Source organism: Sardina pilchardus, chromosome 10, assembly GCF_963854185.1.
Source record: "Sardina pilchardus chromosome 10, fSarPil1.1, whole genome shotgun sequence".
Lineage (NCBI taxonomy): Eukaryota > Metazoa > Chordata > Actinopteri > Clupeiformes > Clupeidae > Sardina > Sardina pilchardus.
In genome coordinates, this window is record NC_085003.1 from 9,793,191 (window position 1) to 9,817,230 (window position 24,040).

General features: G+C 45.7%; 3 protein-coding genes across 6 annotated transcripts in view; 2 read left to right on the forward strand and 1 right to left on the reverse strand.

Moving 5' to 3' along the window:
* Positions 1-16,111, forward strand: part of abcc8 (ATP-binding cassette, sub-family C (CFTR/MRP), member 8) — a 59,623-nt gene extending 43,512 nt beyond the window's left edge. The window contains exons 25-39 of the mRNA XM_062548106.1: positions 3,392-3,639; positions 6,992-7,158; positions 7,281-7,350; positions 7,726-7,883; positions 8,765-8,857; positions 9,486-9,588; positions 10,070-10,183; positions 11,022-11,142; positions 11,553-11,683; positions 12,003-12,081; positions 12,367-12,475; positions 12,846-12,949; positions 13,451-13,584; positions 14,967-15,029; positions 15,808-16,111. Of these exons, the coding sequence (XP_062404090.1) occupies positions 3,392-3,639; positions 6,992-7,158; positions 7,281-7,350; positions 7,726-7,883; positions 8,765-8,857; positions 9,486-9,588; positions 10,070-10,183; positions 11,022-11,142; positions 11,553-11,683; positions 12,003-12,081; positions 12,367-12,475; positions 12,846-12,949; positions 13,451-13,584; positions 14,967-15,029; positions 15,808-15,945 (1,832 nt within the window). The 3' untranslated portion in view covers positions 15,946-16,111. The remainder of the gene's footprint in view (positions 1-3,391; positions 3,640-6,991; positions 7,159-7,280; positions 7,351-7,725; positions 7,884-8,764; positions 8,858-9,485; positions 9,589-10,069; positions 10,184-11,021; positions 11,143-11,552; positions 11,684-12,002; positions 12,082-12,366; positions 12,476-12,845; positions 12,950-13,450; positions 13,585-14,966; positions 15,030-15,807) is intronic.
* Positions 16,112-16,897: 786 nt separating this feature from the next.
* Positions 16,898-18,592, forward strand: kcnj11 (potassium inwardly rectifying channel subfamily J member 11). The gene has a single exon (XM_062548107.1). The coding sequence runs from the start codon at positions 17,057-17,059 to the stop codon at positions 18,290-18,292; it is 1,236 nt and encodes a 411-aa protein (XP_062404091.1). The 5' UTR covers positions 16,898-17,056; the 3' UTR covers positions 18,293-18,592.
* A 555-nt stretch (positions 18,593-19,147) lies between these two features.
* mob2a (MOB kinase activator 2a) overlaps positions 19,148-24,040 on the reverse strand; it is a 47,189-nt gene continuing 42,296 nt past the window's right edge. For all 4 annotated transcript variants that reach the window (XM_062548111.1, XM_062548110.1, XM_062548109.1 and 1 more), the window contains exons 3-5: positions 23,620-23,716; positions 21,595-21,719; positions 19,148-21,062 (exon numbers count right to left, since the gene is read on the reverse strand). In XM_062548111.1, the coding sequence (XP_062404095.1) occupies positions 20,791-21,062; positions 21,595-21,719; positions 23,620-23,716 (494 nt within the window). In that variant the 3' untranslated portion in view covers positions 19,148-20,790. The remainder of the gene's footprint in view (positions 21,063-21,594; positions 21,720-23,619; positions 23,717-24,040) is intronic.

Here is a 24,040-nt window from a genome sequence, read left to right on the forward strand (position 1 = left end):
ATGATGAGGAAATCATTCAATGACATTGATCACAGAAAGTCTGAGGTCATTTGGCCCTGTTGTTGACTGTGTCATGTTTTGTACTGTATGTATCTCTGTTGTCTGTGTGTGGAAGTGAGACGACATGCTCTTTACCAGCTCTGTGTTGTCTTCTGTATCTTGGTGGACTCTCTTTGTGGACTTGTGGATTTTCTCCAGCACTGGGTTTTGCAGGTGTGGGTTGATGGCATGGTTTTCTCAGCGATGTGTGCACAAGTGGTTGCCTACTGCTCTGTGGTCGCTGCTTATCAACCTTCCCATACCTTACCCCACCTCAACACCGCAACAACCCACCACCACCACCCCACACCCCCCCCCCCCCGCCACACACACACACACACACACACACACACACACACTCCCTATCTGTTCTTCTTGCTCTGCCACCCCCCACCCCCCCACCCCCCCACACAACAAGGGTCCTATTTCCCAAAACCATAGTTGCTAACTAAGTTAGCAATTTTGCTGTTTGCAATGCATTTTTCCCATTTCCAACCAGCTACATTGCTAACAGGTTGGCAACTATGGTTTTGGGAAAGGCACCCCAGTATAGTAACACCAGCATGCATGTGTGTGTGGTGCCTCAGTGGTTGTTCCTCTGATCGTCCATGTGTGCCTCTCTCCAACCCGACACCCACGTGATGCACATGCGGTAGATGCATGCGTGATGCAATGTGGTATATTTGGAGTGATGAGTGGGTGTTAGAGCTTAGCAGTTCCGCCTGTGCTAGTGTGTGTGTGTGTGTGTGTGTGTGTGTGTGTTTTCTGTGTGCTGGTTGCAACTGCCGCATTTTGCCATAATATGCAATCTGTTTGCTATCGCTAACAAATGAATGGATAATACACTCAGGTTTTCAGAACCTTATTTATCATCCTTTATCCATTCAGTTATCCATTCAGCCATCCTTTCATTCTCTCGTAGTGATTTGATTGGATCAGACTCTAGACAGACAGGTCTGCCCCTAGCGATGGTCAGAACTTCCTCTATGCTGTCCTGCTGACATGTCTCCTTTTGACCTCAGAGGCTAGCAGCCTCAGGCGAGTTAGAGTAAGACTAAGTCGACTGTTAGAGAATAAGTCTACTGTTGACCATAGAGGCCTCTCAGAGCAACACCCAGACAGCGGAAGTCCTGTCAGGACAAGGGGAGGGAAGAGAGCTTAACTGATGCTCCTGAGTCAGGGGAGTGATTCAGGGCTATTATGTGTGGCACGCTGTCAATTTAGAGTAGCTGATTAGAATCTTGTGCAGAAAGGACGCGGTAATTATCAGTATGATGGAGGATATTGTGATATTGGGCTGTCAAGAAGAATGAAATGCTCATTTGTGAGCACAGCGTGCTCAACTTAATTCGCCATTCTTTCCCCTCCTTTCCATCAGAATTCTTTCAGGTGTAAGTAAAGTCGTTATGTTTGAAAGAGCAAGCGCAGAGAGCAAGTGCAAGATCCAAAGAGCAAGTGTAAACTAAATATACAGTACCCTCCAGAATTATTAGCACCCTTGGTAAAAGTTGACTAAAAATAGGTATAAAAAATAATCTTTAGGTGATTTATTGTACTCCCACAATGAAAACAACGAGGAAAAATATACCCTGCAAGGCAAGCAAATTTATTCTGAGAAAAAGGAAAATCTCATAAAGAAATAAATATTTTTAACAAAAACAGCTTGCTCACAATTATTGGCACCCCTGAAACATATTATGTACAACATTTAACAGGAGCATGTTCCTATGTAAATGCAAGGTTTTAAAGTAAATCAGAGTGTCTGTGAACTTTCAGAAGTAGTTCATGACGTTCTTTTTCACTATGGTATGAAAATGAAGTCACTCAGAGGCTAAATCCTCTAGTAATTTTTCAACATTGGAGAGACAAGAGAATACACTAAATTGAAATAAAAAGAAATTGTGCTGACATTTGTAAGTAAGAGAATGTCTATGGAAACTAGGTATTTTGTTGAAAATGCCTATATTTCCAGTTAAAATGATGACTAAAAGGTTCTAATCATCTGGAAATGTGGCAAACATGCTTGGACAAAGACCCATGGCTGTTTTGCTCCCACGCACAGTATGGAGGATGGTATGATAGGCAAAAAAATCCATAAGAACCACTGTTGAGAGTTACAGACAAAGCTATCATCTTGGGGTCACCAAGCCCCCCAAAAAAATCTTCAAAAGTGACCTCACTGCTAATAGATTATTTAGACAGCATGTCAGGTTAAAGCCAGTAGAGTCATTTAATGAACAATGTAAATGGCAGGAGTTACTGAATGGTACCATGACATGTCTGGGAGTGTGGTCTATTGTCAGATGAAAATAAAATTATCTTTTGCTAAAAACACTTAAGGTGTCTTTGGCGTACATAGAAGAATGACTATACTAAAAAGAACCCTATGCCTAATCAGAATTATGGTGGAGGGGCTGTGCTATTGTGGGGCTGTTTTAATTCCCAAAGGCCTTGGGAACCTAATTAAGGTGCATGGCATCATGAACACCAAGAAAAACCTGAACATTTTCAAAGGAAATCAAACAATCTCTGCCAAGGCCCTAACAGTTGGTCATGATTGGATCATTCATCAGGTCAATGAACCAAAACAAATGCACAGATCAAAACAAATATGGTTTACTGAACACAAAATCAAGCGTCAGACATTGCCATAGCAGTCCCCTGATCTAAACTCCATAGAAAAACAGTGGGATGAGTCAACGAGAAGAATGCACAAGTGTGGACCTAGCAATCTGGACGATCTGGGGAGGTTTTGTAAAGATGAATGGTCTTAAATCCCTTACTTTGTATTCTCAATCTTTATGGGGTGTCAGAGAAGAATATTACATGCTGTTTTATTGACAAAGGGAGGTTTAAGAAGGTATTGCAAGTAGGGGTGCCAATAATTGTGAGTGACGTGTTTTTTATTAAAAACATTTATTTCTTTATGAGATTTTCCTTTTTCTCAGAATAAATTTGCTTCCCTTGCAGAGTGTATTTTTCTCATTGTTTTCATTGTGGGAGTACAATAAATCACCTTAAGATTATTTTTTAGACCTATTTTTAGTCAACTTTTACCAAGGGTGCCAATAATTCTGGAGGGTACTGTATTATTGCCATTTTCTCCATCCAGTATCCATTCCAGTGTCATTAATGTTGCTATGCAATGCAATTAGGACCTAATTGTATTGTAAGATATTGTTTAAGTACATCATTGCTGTATTAGGTTCTAGTCCATATCTCCATTTTTTTTCTTGCGTACTGTATTGTACTGCTTGCAAGTCTGTGAAGTACCAAATACTTCCTAGTGCAGACGTCCATAAGCCTTCCTATTGGCTCACTCTCTATTTTTTGTGCCCTGGCGCTCGTCCAGAGGAGTCCACGGAGAGCGACGAGGAGGACAACCTGTCGCAGGTGATGCGTCACCGCACCACCATCCCGTGGCGCTCGTTCGGCACGTACCTGAGCTCGGCCGGCCTGCTCCTGCTGCTGCTGCTGCTGCTCTCGCAGCTCTTCAAGCACTCGCTCCTGGTGTCCATCGACTACTGGCTCGCCCACTGGACCTCCAACGTCATCAGCGCCAAGATCGAGGCGGCCGGGCGCAACTGCACCTCGCCACAGGTGAGAGAGTGTGCGTGCATTACAGGGAGGGTGGGTCAGCACAGGTGAGAGTGGGCGTGTGCATTACAGGGAGGGTGGGTCTGCACAGGTGAGAGAGTGTGTGTGTATTACAGGGAAGGTGGGTCCGCACAGGTGAGAGAGTGTGTGTGTATTACAGGGAGGGTGAGTCTGCGCAGGTGAGAGAGTGTGTGTGTATTACAGGGAGAGTGAGTCCGCACAGGTGAGAGTGTGTGTGTATTACAGGGAGGGTGGGTCTGCACAGGTGAGAGAGTGTGTGTGTATTACAGGGAGGGTGGGTCCCCACAGGTGAGAGAGTGTGCGTGCCTTACAGGGAGGGTGGGAGATTGTTTAGTGGGGAGAATGTATCATGGATGTATTGTCATTTTGTTTTAGAAAGAGACTTGATCGCTGATTGAATTAAACGTCACACACCGAGGTGTGTGTTAATGCTGCTGTGTGTGGGGGCTGAGAGAGAGACAGAGAGAGAGAAAGAGAGAGAGAGAGAGAGAGAAAGAGAGAGAGAGAGAGAGAAAGAGAGAAAGAGAGAAGGGGGCTAGTGTCTAGTGCGTGGGACCTTGAAGATTTGTTCTGGGTAATGTGAGCTGTTTATTCCTGGCTAATGTGCTGACACAGAAGTCAGCAGTTGTTCCGGCTGCCTAGAGAGACTCAAGGGGGCGACGACTGAGGACGGCATGAGTTACATTTCAGAGGAGCTTTGAAGGACTTGCAGCTCACTAATACAGATCACAGATCAGCATCCCATCTGGGTGTTCGCATCGCATTGATCACACCTCACTCAGTCTGTGCTTACTCGTGGAAAAGGATAAGGCTCCACTTGAGTGACATGTCTAAAGTTTTACAGACCCATGCAAAAAACACACACACACACACACACACACACACACACACACACACACACACACACACACATACACGCACACACACACACACACACACACATACACGCACACACACACACACACACACACACACACACACACACACACACACACAGACACACACACACACACACACACACACACACACACACACACACACACACACACCCTCACACGCACACACACAGAGACATCACACATGCATATGTGCGTAGACCTAGGACAACAGTCACACAACCACAAGCACATTGAGGTTGCAGGAGATTGATTGTTAAGACAGCAGGGGCCAACAGTGGAACCAAAACACACCGTGTTTATTTATAGTGTATCTCCCCACTTTGTTCAGTGGGAAATGCCAGCTCACATAACCCCCCCTGCTAGCCCATGCCAGGGCCATCGCTGGCACCACACCACCATCATGCCACCCACAAGAGCCCCCAACCATGCGGGTATTAGTGCCAGCACGCGTCAGGGGCAAAGTGTTCCTGAGTGCCACGCCAAGCCATCTGATAGTCCCTCTCCATCCCTGGGCCAAGACTCAGGGGAACCAGGAGAGAAGAGGGATCAGATGATTAGGCACAGTCACGCAGGAACACACATGTCAACGAAGCACAAATTCATTAATACACACACACACACGCACACACGCAGGCACGCGCACACACACACACACACACACACACACACACTTATTGATAGGGAGGACAGCAATGGTATCCAACACTGAGATAGTTTCAATCCCTGGCAGCTCAAGCACAAACAGTTAGCAAACCTTAGACACATACACACACATACGCTCACTCATAGCACACATTCATACACACACACACACACACACACACACACACTCAGACACACACACACACGCACACACATTAATAGGGAGGACAGCGATGATGTCCAGCACTGCGATATTTTTTATCCCTGGCAGCGCAAACACACACAGCTGACAAACACATACATGCACACACAAACAGACACACACACACACACAGGCACATATCTACTTTGTCTTCAATTCTCTTGTTTTCACAGCTTGGAAAAGAGCAGTGTCCAATAGATTGATAATATATAGCATTATTTGCTAATCAAATCTAGCAATGGATATCCATTTTCAATCCATGGGCACAGTAGTTGGTTCCTAGCCTTGGCTGTGATATTTATCGTCAAATTAGCCTTTAACAAGTGGCTCAGCACAGCAGCCCCGGTGAAGTTCATCAGCAGATTGATTCCCCTGCAGGGCTTTGTTTGAGCCAGAAAAGCATGATTTGTTTGGTTTTATTGGCACCGAATAACAGAGTTATCTGGGCAGGAGCGGTAGGACAGGCACAGCAAATGAGCCGAGGGCAGCTGCTCCTCCTTCATCACACAAAATGTGTCCTCTCTGCCGGTCTCTTTCCTGCCTTTTTGAAGTGTTAAAACGCACAGCTACAGTACATGGAGCGTTGCCCGTGAGATGATTCATCTGTCTTGCTTGCCTGGGTGCCGGACAATTATCTTGAGTGGTCATTGTTTATCAGAGGACGATGGTGCCCAGCCAAACACACTGATGTCCTTCCCAAGGGACTTGACTGGGATGAAGAGGGTCGGGAGGTCAGTGGAGTGAAGCTCTTGTGTGAACAGGGTTATTTCAGCTCTCTCTCTCGTGCTCTCTCTTTGTGCTGTTGTTCAGCAGAATTGTAGTGTGACACATTTCAGACACACAGGTAGGTAAACACACGCACACACACACACACAAACAAGAAAACAAGCGAAACAAAAGCACTCACTAACGTTCATACTCATCATGCACAGTCATTTATTGGTTTCAGCAGGCGTTCTTTACCCAAGGGCCCTTCACAGCTGTATCTCTCTATCCACTAAAGCCTCTCCGTCGTCTCTTGTTTTGCTCCTCTGTCTGTGTGCCAGCCCCCCCCCCCCCCCCCCCCCCCTATTCAGGGATAACCTTTCTGTCATGTTTGCTTAACTGAGAGGCCCTGGCAAAGCTGCTCTGTCTTGTCACTAAGAGTTTTTGGTCCTCTAAATGAAGCTGCACTGCAGCAGGTCTGGAGAGAGGGATGGCTGCACTGCAGTCTGTTTCATCTGCAGCGGCGGGTTTTTCAGCCCAGTGACAAATGTGCATTTTGTGTGTGTGCTACTTGTGTGTGTGTGTGTGTGTGTGTGTGTGTGTGTGTGTGTGTGTGTATGTGTGTGTGTGCTACATATGTGTGTGCTACATATGTGTGTGTGTGTGTGTGTGTGTGTGTGTGTGTGTGTGTGTGTGTGTGTGTGTGTGTGTGTGTGTGTGCGTGTGTGTGTGTGTGTGTGTGTGTGTGTGTGTGCATGTACGTGTGTGTGTGTGTGTGTGTGTGTGCGTGTGTGTGTGTGTGTGTGTGTGTGTGTGTGTGTGTGTGCATGTACGTGTGTGTGTGTGTGTGTGTATGTGTGTGTGTGTGTGTGTTCCCTACCTACAGGAGTGTGGCTTCAGCCACTCGTCGTACCTGCTGGTGTTCAGCGTGCTGTGTTGCCTGGGCATCGCGCTGTGCCTGGTCACCTCGGTAACGGTGGAGTGGACAGGCCTGCGTGTGGCCAAGGAGCTCCACAGCAACCTGCTCAAAACCATCATACTGGCCCCTATGAGGTGTGTGTGTGTGTGTGTGTGTGTGAGAGAGAGAGGAGACAATAAAACAGAAGGGTGGACAGAGAGAGAGAGGGAGTGAGGGAAAGGAGGGAGAATTTTAATGGCATCATCATTTTCCTCAGGCTTTTTGAGACGACGCCGCTTGGCAGCCTCCTGAACAGGTTTTCAACAGATACAAACACCATCGATCAGGTCAGTTACCAAGCTGAGCTGTCAACACTAAAGCCCTGAGTCTGTAATAAACGTTAGTTTGCACAGCACTACAGAGACTAGATGCAGCAAATGGGAGGCAGCCCAGATGCTTGCTGAAAACCTTTGTTGTTTGGAGCTATTTTTAGTCACTGTTTTTTTATGTTTTCACGATTTTGTTTTGATTCTGTGTGTGTGTGCGTGGCTGTGCGTGGCTGTGCGTGGCTGTGTGGCTGTCCCTGTGTCTCTGTGTGTGTGTGTGTGTGTGTGTGTGTGTGTGTGTGTGCTTATGTGCATATGTTTGTGTGTGTGTGTGTGTATGTGTGTGCGTGTGTGCGTGTGTGTGTGTGTGTGTGTGTGTGTGTGTATGTATTACAGCACATCCCAGCCACTCTGGAGTGTCTGAGTCGCTCGGCGCTGCTGTGTATCTCTGCTCTGGGCGTGATCTCCTTCGTGACGCCCGTCTTCCTCATCGCACTGGTGCCCCTGGCCATCGCCTGCTACTTCTTCCAGAAATACTTCAGAGTGGCCTCCAGGTGGAGTTCACACACACACACACACACACACACACACACACACACAGAGAGAGAGAGAGAAACAGATACACGCTCACACATTTATGGAAGGGTGCCAGTTTTTTAGTTGGCCTACATTTCCTCTTTTGTCTGCCTTCTGCATCTTTTATACTGTAAAAAAATGCCTAAAAGCTCACACTGCTATTTTGGGCCAGAGTTGAAAGAAACTGCTGAACAAGTCATGCATAAGGATGCATAATTGGGCTCAGATGGTGAGGTATCTACATAAACAGATTCCAGCATGCACAGCCACTTAAGTCCTGTCTGTGGGTGTATGTGATGCAAGGATACAAGGATGTTTATTTGTCACAAATATGTATATACACACTATCACTGTTATCAGGACCCCAAGTATATTGAATACAGACTCATCATCCTGATAAGGTCCCACATCATTAGTCCTCAAGTGATCTATCCATCCAGCAAAGTATCAAAACCAGCTAGTGTTTAAAATGATATACAGTATAACCAGTGGTTCTCAGTCCTGCTGCAGTATGCATGTATGTGCTGCATGTGCTGTGCAATATGCAAACCCGACAAAATTCAAAGTAATCGCTTTGATCACTTTTAATTAGCTGCATGAGGTGTGTGTGTGTGTGTGTGTGTTTATGGCTAATCAATGATGCCCTTTGATGAGTTTAAACCAAAATGTTTGGTAGTAGTTTGAGTGAGAGCCCCTAGTTTTACAGCCTTTCAGTGATCAAATTGCACCATGTGTTCCTGTCGCTGGCTGTGTCCCACGGGTGCTATGCTAATGGATGTTGCCTGTGTGTGTGTTTGTGTGTGTGTGTGTGTGTGTGTGGGTTGGTATGTGTGTGTGTGTGTGTGTGTGTGTGTTCCAGGGACCTGCAGCAGCTGGAGGACTCTACTCAGCTGCCTCTGCTGGCCCATTTCTCTGAGACGGTGGAGGGTCTGACCACCATCCGCGCGTTTAGGTCAGCTCAGGGCCACGGCTACTGCAGAGCTGCTCTCACACACACACTCACACACCCTCACACACACTCACACACACACACACACTCACACACCCTCACTCACACACACACTCAGGGACACGGCCACTGCAGAGCCACTCTCTCACACACCCTCACACACCCTCACACTCAGGAACACGGCTACTGCAGAACTGCTCTCTCACACACACTCACACTCAGCTCCTCCAACTGCAGGCAGAGAAGTAGGACTCTTTATGTAACACAGACATGCACTCAGCGGACCTACACTGGAGTCCACTGATTCCCACATGCATTTGGAGGAAATGTCAGACAGACAGACAAACAGACACACACACACACACACACACACACACACCACAATCACACACACACACACACACACACACACACACACACACACACACACACACACACACACACACACACACACACACACACACATACACACACACACACCACAATCATACACACACACATACACACACACATACACACACACACACACACACACACACACACACACACACACACACACACACACACACACACACACACACAGCGCACATTCACTTGTGTCACAGTGTGGTGCATGTATTTCCTGTTGCAGATATGAGGCCAGGTTCAGGCAGAAGCTACTGGAGTACACCGATGCCAACAACATCGCCTCTCTGTTCCTCACCGCAGCCAACCGCTGGCTCGAAGTTCGAATGGTAATCACACCAGTCACTCACTGTAATGGACATTACTGTGTGGTCAGCACATGGTAATGTCCACTCAGCACACGGTTACGTCCTTGCAGTCACACAGGCAGTCGATACAGTTCAGAGCACTTTATTTTAATTAAGAGAGCTATGAGACACGGAGTGTGATCACTGGTGGAAAATATGCCTCTTGGACTTCATTAAGACTAGGGGGACTGAAATGGAAGCCCTTTGTTTTAACAATGTCTTTGTAATGAATTTGATATTGATCCTTCACTAATGGAGGATATTAGGCATTAAGGACGTTGTGTAATGGGTAGAGGATTATCACTACATGGAGCATGGAGAATATCCTTCATTACGATGACTTTCCACTGAAAAATAATATGCCTTTGCTGTTAGAGTGTCATGAAGTAAAGTGTGCTTGATGAAAGTGCTTCAGATCCTCGCACAGCAGCACCAGATGAGGGAGTTCTTTCTTGTCTCGCAGGAGTACATTGGAGCCTGTATCGTGCTTATAGCTGCTGTGGCCTCCATCACAAACTCCATATACAACCATCTGTCCACTGGGCTGGTAGGACTGGGCCTCACTTACGCACTTATGGTAAGAGCAAATGTGTGTGTGCGTGTGTGTGCGTGAGTGTGAGTGTGTGTGTGTGTGTGTGTGTGTGTGTGTGTGTGTGTGTGTGTGTGTGTGTGTGTGTCACTCTCTGTTGCTCTATCACTCCAGACTGTCACAGAGACACACAGGCCTGCTCTGACCCCTGCTCATTTCAGATAGTGACAGATTGAACTGTGCCTGGGTGCTTGTTTAATTCCCCTTGATGTGAGCCCCAGGACATCAGACAATTTTCTATTTAGTTTGTCCATCTACAGAATGTACCTAAAGGAAGGTACGCAAAACATAGTACAGTAATTATCCGTGTATTGGCATTGTGTATAAGCCACAGGACAGTGTGTTATGCAAGTTAAAAGGAAACAAAAGCACATTAATCCATATTAACTGCCCAAGTGTATTAACCTCATAGCTGAAGAATTATTTGCAAAATCAATGTGTAAGCCGCAGCTAATAGTCAATTAAGAAATGATGGTACTCTTTAAAAAAAAAAAAATGAACTGAATTCAGGCTACTGAAAGGTGGATAATATTGAGTAACAATGTTTTTCTCACTCTGCCAACACCCTCCTTGTCACAGGTGTCTTGCACAAGTAGCTATCAGATGACATGATAGTCATGTGTGTTCCACGATGTGGTATAGCTTTCAGTGGTAGCGACTCCAGAGTTGATAGCATGAATAGCGTGAATAATTGAAGAGCGGTTATTCCGATCGATAGCCCATCATACATATTTCAGGGGATCGGTTATGATAGTACTTGGTCCAGCTGTTTTCATTCAGACACGCTCCTCTTCGGTCGGCTAAATGAGCGGTGCTTGTTTACCAGGTGTCTAATTACCTGAACTGGATGGTGCGCAACCTGGCAGACATGGAGGTGCAGATGGGCTCCGTCAGGAGGATCAGTGGCCTGCTGAAGACCGAGCCAGAGAGCTACGAGGGGCTCATGTGTGAGTGACACAACTGCTTCCTGTTTATTTCCTGTTTACTGCTGAGAGGGGTGGGGCTGGTGGGTTTAGTCATTCTAAAAAAAAGTCCCTGGTGACTAACGGTCTGTTTCCTCTTTGTGTTCCTCTCTTCTCTCTCCTCCATCATTATATCTCGTCTGTCTCTACCTGTTTCTCTCCCACCTCTTCCTTTCATCTCCCTGGTTTCTCTTTATTTTTCTTCATCCTCTCTGTCTCCTCTTACTCTCTCTCCTCTCTCTCCTCCCTCTCTCTCTCCTCTCTCTTCTCTCCCCCCTCTCTCGCGTTCTCCTCTCTCTTCTCTCTCTCTCTCTCCTCCCTCTCTCCCTCTTCTCTCCCTCTCTCTCTCTCTCTCTCTCCCCCCCTCCCTCCCTCTCCTCTCTGTGGGTGAGTAGCGGCGTCTCAGGTGCCAGACGGCTGGCCCCAGCAGGGGGAGATCCAGATCCAGAACCTGAGTGTGCGTTACGACAGCACCCTCAAGCCCGTCCTCAAGAACGTCAACGCCCACATCAACCCTGGGCAGAAGGTGCGCCACCCACACCCACACCCACAGCATCACCACACCAGTGCCCCTCCACTCTTCTCCTTCTCAAGATGTGCTACCTGAGACTCTCTCTCTCTTTTTCTATCTCTCTCTTTCATCCCATTTCTTTTTTGAGCCCATTGCATTTATTCATATTATTCATTGTCTCACGCTCTCACAAGGACACATCTAGAGTTCACCCACCCCACATCCATCTTGACTTACAGCTTAAGTATCATGGTGTCATGGCTGTGAGTCAGCTGCATGTTATCTGAGCACAAGTGCCATCACATTAATGCTGCCCGTCCTGCTTCCTCCGTAGGTTGGGATCTGTGGCAGAACGGGGAGTGGCAAGTCCTCCTTTTCTCTGGCCTTCTTTCGCATGGTGGACACATTCGAGGGTACAGTGACAACTGCACATATTGTTATTTCATAGACTGTGATATCAGCTTCAAATGATTACAGACACACACACACAAACACACACACACACATACACACACACACACACACACACACACACACACACACACACACACACACACACACACACACAGATGTATCATTCAAATACTGCAATACTGAGCTTTTCCATTACAAGACACCGTGCTCTGTTCTGTGTATGGATGTTACACCATCACTTGATATTCAGGCTGACCGTGCGTCCCCCCCTCTGCCTTCCCCAGGACGCATCATCATTGATGGGATTGACATCGCACAGCTGCCCCTGCAGACACTGCGGTCCCGCTTCTCCATCATCCTGCAGGACCCCATCCTCTTCAGCGGAACCATACGGTGAGGAGGAGGAAGAGGAGCAGATGGTCCCGGCACATCCTCTTCTTCCACACTTGTGCTTGTAATGAGAAATCAGAGTGGCAGAACAGGGGCAGAGCTGGAGCTCTGGAGTGAACAAGATGTTCTCTTTGCAAAGATTGAAAGTTTTTTTGGGGGGGGTGCAAACATTTCAGAAAGTCACCTCAATGTTCTCTGACTTCAAGTGCTGCTTGAGACAAAATGGGTTTCTCTCGAGAACAGATCGAATAAAATAAAACAAAATGAAATGTATACTCTATACCCACAGATCATTTTGTCATTTACCAGCTCTCTTCTTGAGGAGAGGCAATGCATCTTCAGTGTCAGCTTTTCATGGCTCTTCTCTGTGTAGGTTTAACCTGGATCCAGAGAATAAGGCATCAGACTGTATGCTTTGGGAAGCCCTGGAGATTGCCCAGCTCAAGTCTGTGGTGAAAACCTTGCCAGGGGGACTTGGTATGAACTTTATAAACAAATTGTATTTGTATATGTCAAAAACAACCAGGAGGGCTGCTTTTTCTTACATGTCCTGTTTTTAATGGACACACCAAGCAAAAAATCCTGGTCATTTTTGTCGTTCTTGTCATTTTTATCTATTTGTCCATGCCGCCACTATTCTCTCGTAATGTTTCTGAGATTCGTTCTAAGGTATAGTGGTCAGTGAAGGCTCCTTTTCAAGTGGTCCGCAGTGTCATCATGTATTCATATTCTCATTCCCGAGTCACGCCAGACTCCCTTGCATAACTCTCCTGTCTGCTCAAATGGAATAAATACTTCATGTTTCTGAGGTCAGTGGCAAGTGGAGAGTAAAGACTGCCTTTGGTACTTTGTTTTACAAGACCCCGAAGAAACAAAAATAATGGACGAATGGACAGTGAAGAATATAGACAAAAGTTAAACGGACGTGGGAATGTGAGAATATCTGTTTCGTGTGTCTGATGTTTATGTGGTTTTCAGATGCTATAGTGACGGAAGGTGGGGAGAACTTCAGTCAGGGCCAGCGACAGCTCTTCTGCCTGGCTAGAGCATTTGTACGGAAGACCAGCATCCTTATCATGGATGAGGCCACTGCCTCCATAGACATGGCTACGGTAAGCCAGCTACACCGCTATAGACATCACTATGGTAAACCAGCTACATCTCCATTGACACGACTATGGTAATCATGATAATCATGATCTCAAAACTGACCAAAAGGATCGCGATTATGATTTCTGCCCTAATCGAGCAGCCCTAATGGTAAGTCCTCTATGCCTCTGTACTGTAAGGCATGGCTACTTTAAGCGAGTCAGTAAGTCCCCTGGCACAAAAACGCTCCATTAATTCTCTGCCAAGGCACCGCACACCCAAGCCCAGGCGTACAGGGTGGCCTGTCACAAAGAGGAGCCTCTTGTGATCATTCTGGACCAGTGAAGCGTGGGAGCTGGATATTCCACATCGGCCTTATTATATAGGCGTGATAATGGAACACACACTGCTGAACCTCCAACAGTATAGGACCAGCAAATATATATTTTTTTAACTTTCAGCACTAATCCTAGTGAAGCAATTGGACATCTACGCATGCTAAGTAAGGGATAACGGCCGACGTGGTGACCGGTTCGATGGAAATAATGGCTAGGTGGAGGTCTAGAACTCCGGCGACGTGCGAAGCACGGAGACGGAGTTACCTCCGCCGTGCCATTATTTCCATCGAACCGGTCGACCTCGAAGGCCGTTATCCCGCTTATCTCCCGTTTGTATTCATAACCTGTATACTTAGAACATAGTTTTATTCCACCGTTGCGTCCGTTAACATCGCTAAAACTGTCTTGACTGTGGGACTACTTTCCGCCACATATCAACTTTCTACTTGCAGGACAAAACTGCCGTTACTAGTTCTAAATGGATGGTTGCTATGGCCAAAGGCCAGTCGTTAGTTCTAAATGGCTGGTTGCTACGGCCAAAAGCCAGTCGTTAGTTCTATCTCCCGTTGTCAAGTGGGCATATCCCAGGATTCTGATTAGCTTTAACTTTGAAAGATCGGTACTTTTATAGCCGTATGGCATCCAACTAGCTACAATCCACCTCCGTCATATGCTACAATGTTACTATGGTTCTGCACGTCTGTATTTCAGCTTGGATGCACCGTGGCAGTTCATTTAAACTTCGCAACGAGTTTGGCGAATTAATATTCAAGTGTGATACGGGAACTACTTCAGAGGTAGCAGGTTATACGAATTTAATGGCCACCCCATCAGCCAATCAGAGAAGAGAATTCCATTGTTGAGGGAGATAATTAAATATAATGTAGGTCATACAAACCCAAAGAACATCTGCAAATACAGTATTTGCTGTTGTCTCCTAATCAAATGCATCAACACAAAGCTTTTTTAGTTTGACTACTGATTTGTGATCTACTACTATTACTACATTTCCCAACATGCATGTAGCTCTGTGGTTTTGAACCATGTCTTTGTTTCCTTGGCTGCAGGAGAGCATTCTACAGAAAGTGGTGATGACAGCTTTCGCTGATAGGACTGTGGTAACCATAGCGGTGGGTATCTTATTAAAAACATAGACGTATCAGTCTACTGCTTTATCAACTCACACTGTTTTCTCAACATTGCCTACTCAAGAAAAAAATGTAGTGTGAATTTGATAAGTCAGTTTGCAATATACTGTAGAGAGTATCATCACATAGTCTATTACTATTGCGGTAATTATACAGTATACAACCGTGTCTTCTGACACTAACTCAGTGGTTAATCAACATGGAAACGTCTGTGCTGCTCCGGTATCTTCCCTCAGTTTGATCAGCTGGTCCCCTGCCGTGGATGCACCAGTTGTTTGCAGAAGCGCATAGGATCTACTCCTTTCTTGAATTAACTCAGTAGTTCTCAAAATGTGAGCCGCATTAGTGGGGAATAGAGACATGACTAGAGGAACGTGATATTCCCCACCTCCACCATGGGGAATAACAAACTGCAACTGAACCACTGCATCAACTGCACTCACTGCTCACTGTACTATTCCAGTCACACTGGTCAAGCATCGGAGAATTGTCAGAATCCCAAGAACCTGCTGGATACCGTTTTAGTTGGACATCACTGTTTTGCCAAACAACTACATTTGCAAGAATATCAATGCGTTCTTGTTTCTTGTTTGAAGTGTGTGTGTGTGTGTGTGTGAGAGAGAGAGAAAGAGAGAGAGAGAGAGAGAGAGAGAGAGAGAGAGAGAGAGAGAGAGAGAGAGAGCACAGCATGCCACCGGATATGTGTAACAAACAGATTTTCTTCCTTTGATTTCGTGTCTCTCTGATGTCTCCTCTGCAGCACCGCGTTCACACGATCTTGAAAGCGGACCTGGTTATCGTCATGAAGCGCGGGATCATTCTGGAGCACGACAGGCCAGAGGTCCTACTGGAGCAGGAGGACAGCGTCTTCGCCTCGTTTGTCAAGGCAGACAAATAACAACAAGGAGGAAGACAAAGGCAGAATCAAGGACCTTCGAAGTGCAATTGCATCATGGACTACTACTGTTTTTGTTTTGTTTTGTTTGTTTTTTTTTATTATCATGCATCATACTTGTAAATAAGATTATAATTCTTTATTAATAAAAAAAAGAGAGTAATTTTCATTTTAAATCATATATTTTTTAAGAATGGGTACTGTCTGTTGAATAGCCTAACGGTAGGGGATACTCCCAGTGGGAGGAGATCAAATATATCTATCACACAAGTATTCTGACATGGTTGACAGATATCCATATTGACAAATAGTGATGTCGGTCATAATGTAGACTTATCTTGGCAAAAATTCAGCAATTCCTATATAAAGATAACACAATGTATGCGCATAGGCTATCCAGTGGTGTTATGGACAAGTGCTGAAATGCATGTGGAAACACCATTGGGTTTGATAAAGCTAGCATACTGCCAGTATCACAAATACAACAAGAGCTATGTCAACTGTGTATAATAATGACAAATATTAGGTGGACCAATTTTGATTCAACTTGAACGGCACAAACACATTAAAGGGAATCTCAAACTGAACTGTCTATTCAAGATTCCTATTCTCTTACTAGAATGTAGGCCTAAATATTTTTTTGTTGGATTTTGCAAGTGTTGGACTTAAATTTGTATGTTATCATTAAAAATTAAAAATGACTTTAGTAGTTCGGACCCTGTTGGTCCGGGACCATCCTTTCACTGTTGGCCCCAGTATTGCATAGAGCAGTATTTCCTCCCTACAGACAACTATCTTTGGTTTATGACACTGGGGAAGGAATGCCTTGTTCGGCGAATGACAGTGGCAGGACCAGGGACGAAATATCCGATTGCGATGTGATTGGCGTCGTCAGCTGGGGCGCCTAAAGTGGATGCTATCCCTGGAGCTCACCTCGGCTGCTTCAGTGCCGGTGGTGTGAAGGGCGCACATAGTTTTTTAGAATAGGGGATAACACTTGCCCTGGATGCGCGCCTGTATGAAAGCAAATGGATTTCGTGTGACGATTCTGTACGTCAAGCGAAGCGGACCAAGCACTGAAGAAGAGTTGCTAGTACCATAGCATGGAAGAGAAATGTTGTCAAGGAAAGGACTTATTCCTGATGACTATTTGCTGACTCGTTTAGCGGAGGATGTACTGCAACCAAAATTCAAAGCAGTACAAAGGAAGGCTCGCTTCGTCGCCAAGAATGGGACTTGCAACGTAGCCCACACGAACATTCGCGAACAAGGACGATTTCTTCAGGACGTCTTTACTACATTGGTCGATTTAAAATGGCTACATACACTCATTATATTTACAATGTCCTTTCTCTGCAGTTGGTTTTTGTTTGGCATGATCTGGTGGCTTATAGCTTTCGCGCATGGGGACCTTGACCAGCCCAAAGACGACTTCGTTCCGTGCGTTACGGACATCCATTCGTTCTCCTCCGCCTTCCTTTTCTCCATCGAGGTTCAGGTGACCATCGGTTTCGGTGGACGAATGATCACCGACGAATGTGTGTCAGCCATAATCATACTACTTGTTCAGAATATTGTGGGGCTGGTTATCAACGCCATCATGCTTGGCTGCATTTTTATGAAAACAGCCCAAGCCAAGAGACGTGCGGAGACGTTGATCTTCAGCAAACATGCGGTGATCAGTCTTCGCAATGACAAGTTGTGCTTCATGGTACGCATCGGGGATCTCCGCAAGAGCATGATCATCAGTGCGACTGTCAGAATGCAGGTGGTGAGGAGGACTACCACCAACGAGGGAGAGATAGTTCCTTTGGACCAGATAGACATCCACATGGATAACCCTATTGGAACGAATGGCATTTTCCTGGTGTCACCACTCGTGATTTGCCATGTAATCGACAAAAACAGTCCTTTGTACGAACTGTCAGCGTTTGACTTACTAAATGATAGCATTGAAATAATAGTCGTGCTGGAGGGCGTCGTGGAAACCACGGGCATCACTACCCAGGCCCGGACGTCTTACCTGTCAGAGGAGATTTTGTGGGGGAAACGCTTTGTGCCCGCGGTGAATGAGGAGGATGGCATTTATTCTGTGGACTACTCGAAATTTGGCAACACATCTAAAGTACCTACTCCGACATGCAGTGCGAAACAGCTGGAGGAAGGGGGAGGCATGGCCCTTTTTAAACTCCGGGAGTCCACTCATCCCAAGGCGTCTGTAAGGAGACGGCGCGTCAAACAGTCAAGCATCGGTCAAGACAATACAACTGAATTTTCAACGGGCCGAGAGGAGTACCAGCCACAGTCAACTGTCCAAAGTGCAGACCTACACACTCAGGCGGAAATGTAGGGCGTACGCTACTTGACAAACAGCTTAATTATGCAATAACTATTTTATATTAACGTTTGCACGCGCGTGTCCAACATACCTTGAATGCACTAAAGAGATGATTCTCTTACATCCGTCTTCCGAATGTTTCCCGAAGTCGAACCGTATGCATGTATTCACTTCTCAGGGTACTCTAAAGGACTTTAAAGCACATTATGCAATACCATGACATTTAGGAGTCTAGGAGACCACCACAAGCCCTGTGGAGACTAGGTGGTGATTGCCTTGTTGATTATAGATTTAAAGGAGAGCATTAAAGGAGGTGTAAGGGGAATGCGTATTTATATTTTCCTCTGTTACTTTTTTTTTTAACTTGTGTTGAGCAGCTGCAACAGCATGTCAGAGAAACATCAAGCACCTGACCATTATGGTCCTTTTATTTTACTTACATCGTGAGTTCTAATACTTCCAGGTTGTTTCAAGGTCTTGACTGTGCCAAAGCATGACTAAACCGTCCGGCACATAATCACTTCATTGACAGACATGGTCCAAAACATAGGCAAGTTAACTGTAATCTCATTGCAATGGCTAATTGTTATCCAAGACACATGGTTCATTGAAAAGTTGACAGTTTGTCCAAATAAAAACAATTACTATAGATGTTCATCAGGGCTCAAAATTAGCACCAGCCACCAGCCAAATGCTGGTAAATGTTGAAGTTGGCTGGTAGATTTCAGACAGAAAATGCATATTTCCTATTGAATGGCTGGTGGATTTCACCAGTTCATCTGTCTCTGGCTGGTAGATATTCACATTTCAGAAAGGTAATTTTGACCCCTGATGTTCATATCTGAGAAAAATGCTGCAGGACTCAAGTGGCATTTTTATATTTTATTAGATTATAATTTGCAGAGCTTAAAATATTAAATCGCTTTTAACTTAAGATAATAATTAAAATAGATAAAGGAAAGCCAGAACTTAAGAACCCTGCAAATAAGACCAAAATAAATTAAATACAAGTCCAATCCCCTATTGAAAGAGGCAAAGTTCTGACACAACCAGCTTGCAATGACATGTGCATCTCACATGCTCACACAACGCCATTGTCATGACCTCTCTTGATACTTAAAAAAAAAAAAAAAACTTTAAAACAGGGAAATGAACTGAAAGAAAAAGAAAAGAAAAAAACAAAGGGCTATTATATTGGAGGCATTTGGGATCCTTGGTGGGATGCAATCAGCACATCAATTGATCGCCACCCAGTGACGCTCTGGCCTCCGACTCCAGCAGACATCTGCCTTAGTAGGCTAGCAGACTCCTGCCATGTCCTTGTCCCAGCAGGCCCCCAAGCACAGCTACAACCGGGCCATCCACCCCCACCACACCAGCAACCGCCCCCACCCTCCCTCCCTCTGCTTTGCTGATCTCTGGGGGGGGGGGGGGGGGGGCCAAGGCCCGTACACGTCATTTATCCTGAAATATTAAATATGAAATGCGTATTATATTCTCTAAGACCTTGTTGATGCGTGTGTGTGTGTGTGTGTGTGTGTAAAGAGTTCTATATGAAGTGTCAGCTAGACTTTTGAATTCAGTACTATACAATGACTGGAGAATAAGGTATTGCGAATGTTGTAGAATGAGAGAGAGAGAGAGAAAGAGATCAGGAAAGAGAGACCATTCCCTCTCTCTCTCTCTGGCAGCAGTGACATGTTCTTTCAGGTCCTGAGTATAGAACGCTTTGATCATCCCAGGCATCAGACAGTTTAAGTTCTAGAACACGTTAGACATCAGCGCACCATGCTTCTAGGCTGAGCCACTGGATGGACGGGAGAAGCACCTGCTCCCTACAGTCTTCCCACCACAAGGGGGAGCTAGTGGCTATTATAAGTTTGGGCTGCGCACACCATCTTCAGTAAAACAGTGAAACAGCGCCACTACAGTTATAGTAAGCCAGTGAAGAGGGGAAGGGAACATGAACCCCTCCAAAACAAAAAACAAAACAAAAAAACAGCCTCCGAGATTAAAATAAAATCTTAAAAACCACAACAACAAAAAACAAATCCAACAAAATAAAAGCAAAAACAATAAAAACAAAATACACACCTCTCCTAGTTTATCTGCAAATGGTGACAAGTGGAGGGGGGGGGGCACAGCCCAGGGATGGAGTTCAAACCAGTCATCTCCCCTTCAGCTCAAATCCCCTCCCCTTCCCACCCCACACCGACCCCTCTGACCACTCCCACGCAAGAATGACCACGGAGCGCGGGAATGCGTGCGTGCGTGTGTGTGTGTTCGTGTGTGTATGCATGTGTATGTGAGGTCTCTGAGCCCCTGAAAGGCATCCAGGCCTTGGGCTAGGGTGAGATGGGGTTGGGGTGTAGCTGTGTGTGTGTGTGTGTATATATTATTTATATATTGTGTGTGTGTGTGTGTGTGTGTGGGTGGGGTGGGGTGGGGTGGGTTGTTTGAGGCTCTCGTCCTGTTTCTAGCTGGGGGTGAAGGTCCCACCCCGGGAGCGCTCATCTCTCCGTGACGTGGTTTTCTGCCGAGGGGGGCGGGGGGGTGCACACCACCTCCGACAGGTCGTCCATGATGCAGGTCTCCTTGGGGTCGACCAGGTTGAACTCCCGGACGAAGACGATGAAATGTGCGTAGAGAGTGTTCAGGTGGCCCTGCAGGTCCAGCACCACCGTCTCCTTAAAGTGCGCCCAGTAGATGTGCGCCAGCACGTGGAACAGGAACCGGCAGATCTTCTTCACTAGCGACTCAAACGAGTTGGGGAACTCCTTACCTGCAATGGACGGATGGACACACACACACACACACACACACACACACACACACACACACACACATACAAGGTTAGGTTTGATAGTGTTTTATTCAACAAAAAAAACAATCCTAACAAAAGTACAAACCAGACTTCTAAAGGAGAGCTGAATCAGAAGCCACAAAGATGGCACACAATTCCGTAACAATAATTAGACAAATTGCAGCACAAGAAATGTGCAATATTAATCCTACTAGTTATGACAATCATTTGCATTATAATGCTAATATCAATATCTATTGAAGACTGAACCATTTCTGGATTCAACCAAGGGTTTTCCACAACTGGAAATAAGGTGTTCTGCTAATGCATGTGTGGAAAGGTTTCCCAAGGTCAAGGGTGAACCCTGCAGTGAAAACCTGTACCTTCCCATTACTGCACACTAGAGGGCACTAGTGCCATCTTGAATTCTCATTCATTCATGCAAACCTGACTCAAGGATAGCCATGCTATACTGCTGAGTGAACAGCAGGGGGCGAGCTCATCAACTCACCATATTTTGTAGGGAATATATCTTCATCGGTCACCAGCTTCTGAACCAAACTCATGACGAAGTCGACGTACTGGGGAGCTGTGCATTTAATCTTCTTACCCTTTTCATCATGCCAGAAGAATATCCTGAAAGGCACAGAGAGTTCTCATTAGGTCAACATGGTTAATGTCGTCTGACTGAACTTCTCCATATTGCTACACATTTTAATTGGAGCGCCTAGGCACCTCGCCTCTCCAGGTTTCTTTCAAGTTGGCTGGCACACCAGAGAGCGTTGACTAGCATGTCAAAACACTTTACCATCACAAACATCTCGGAGCATTTCAGGCGTAAACATTTTTGAGGGGATTAACCCCTTTAAAAAGGTGAGCAACCCCCCCGTCCCCTTTTTTTTTTTCGGCGTTCGCTCTCATTGCCTAGTTTAAGGACAAGGTCTGCATTCTGAGACCTCGGAGCAGGGGCAGACCTTGGGGCTTCAAATACCACAAATCCTGTGGAATGTAGACCGTATGCATAACTGGCCTTGCAGCGGGAGACCCACTGACCACTGTGAACACCAACAGTTACACAAGGTCTGACCGTAGGGCCACAATCTCTAACCAAGTGACCCGAGAAGAAAAATCTGTGTAATGATTTTTTAGTGGATTAACCCATCATCAGTCTTCATCTGGACTGAACTGAGAATATTTTATGTAGCAAGGACAGCTTTTTCAGTCTAAGTAATCAGGACAACTTCAAGCTACGACACTACAATATGAACTTTGGTCACTTGGTCTTTACAAGATTCCGAATAATAACAAATACAATTTCCGTTACCAGTTCACAGGCACTTTATTGAAAGGAAGTTGTCTCCTCGAGAATTTACAAGAATTGTGACTGAGTGGAAAATCACAGAAATAGGCACGAAAGTTTTTTTAACCTATTGTTCACCTACTGAGTGAGTCACTGTCACGATGGCTGTTTTTATGTTTGTCAAGACTGGAGTGTACAGCCGATTATCTGGTTTTTCAAGGTCGAACTACATAGATTCAGACCTTAACAGGAAAAAAAACAAAACAAATAAGCTCTCACTCAAACAGGGTGAACTAGTTGAGAAATAGTTTGAGAGCGACCCTAGGTCTGTAGCTGAATGGGGTGATTGTCACATTCAAAATGAGGTCAAGTACATGAAGGATCTTTTCTTAACATGTTCAAAAAACATCTCAAATTGAAGGGTTTTTTTTCCCCCTTCCTTAAGCAGAAGTCAGCATTAATCTTCCTGTCACTCCTCAACTCCTGATCACACCACAGATAGCAGTGACGACACGTACTGTACAGTGGAAATGTAACACAAGAATGTGTGTCAGTGGAATACAGAGCGGTGCATTCCAGGTTACTTTTGCAAGGGGGGGGGGGGGCATTGACCCAGATGCCTCTGCCACTGCAGGCGTCTTATCTCCTGTCGAGAAGAAAGGGCGGCATTGTCTGTGTAGCCAACTAGACAGCAAAAGGTACATACAGTAGACTAGATCAACTCAGCACTGAGCCAACCGGAGGTCATCAGCAGGTAAACACTGACATAGAGAGAGAGAAAGAAACTAAGAAATAAAGAGATGGGGGAGAGAGAGAGAGAAAGAGATGGAGGGAGGGGGGAGGGAGAGAGAAAGAGACAGAAACTCTAAGAAATAAAGAGAGGGAAAGAAACTAAGAAATAAAGAGATGGGGGAGAGAGAGAGAGAAAGAGATGGAGGGAGGGGGGAGGGAGAGAGAAAGAGACAGAAACTCTAAGAAATAAAGAGAGGGAGGGAGAGAGAGAAACTAAGGACTAAAGGATGGAGAGAAAGATAGATGGAGAGAGAGAGTGAGAGAGAAAGAAACCAAGAAAAAGGAGGTGGAGGGAGGGATAGAGAGAGAGAGGGAGAGGGAGAGGGAGGGAGAAAGAGCAAGAGTATCTGTGTGTGTGTGTGTGTGTGTGTGTGTGTGTGTGTGTGTGAGTGTGTGTGTGTGTGTGTGTGTGTGTGTGTGTGTGTGTGGCCCCCGGATACTCACGTATTGCATGCTGCCGTCATAGCCTGACACGTGTCCCCAGTGCAGAACTCTGAGATTGTACTATACTGCAGGTTGATGAGATTGAAGAAAGTCGTCGCTGTAATGAAGGACAGAAAGTGGAGACACGGGGAGGGAGGAAAGAGGACACAAGCGGTTATCCTTCATTATTCATCAAGAACGTGAACAGATCAAATAGAACAACCACTCCTGAATGGTTCTCGCTGTTTACGGCTTCCCTGGCCACAAAATCAATTCATCTCAGCCGATTTATGGGTTATAATATACGGATTCTAATTACACCATAAAACCTTTCACACTTCATAACACTGGCTGCCAACACCCTCACACCCAACTCCTTTGTCCTTGAAATCATCTAAGCTCACCACAGCACAGGCCCTGCATCTGATCTAGCCACAATCAA

Coding starts and splice junctions, on each gene's coding strand:
- kcnj11 (XM_062548107.1), top strand. CDS start 17,057: ATGTTGTCAAGGAAAGGACTTATTCCTGATGACTATTTGCTGACTCGT.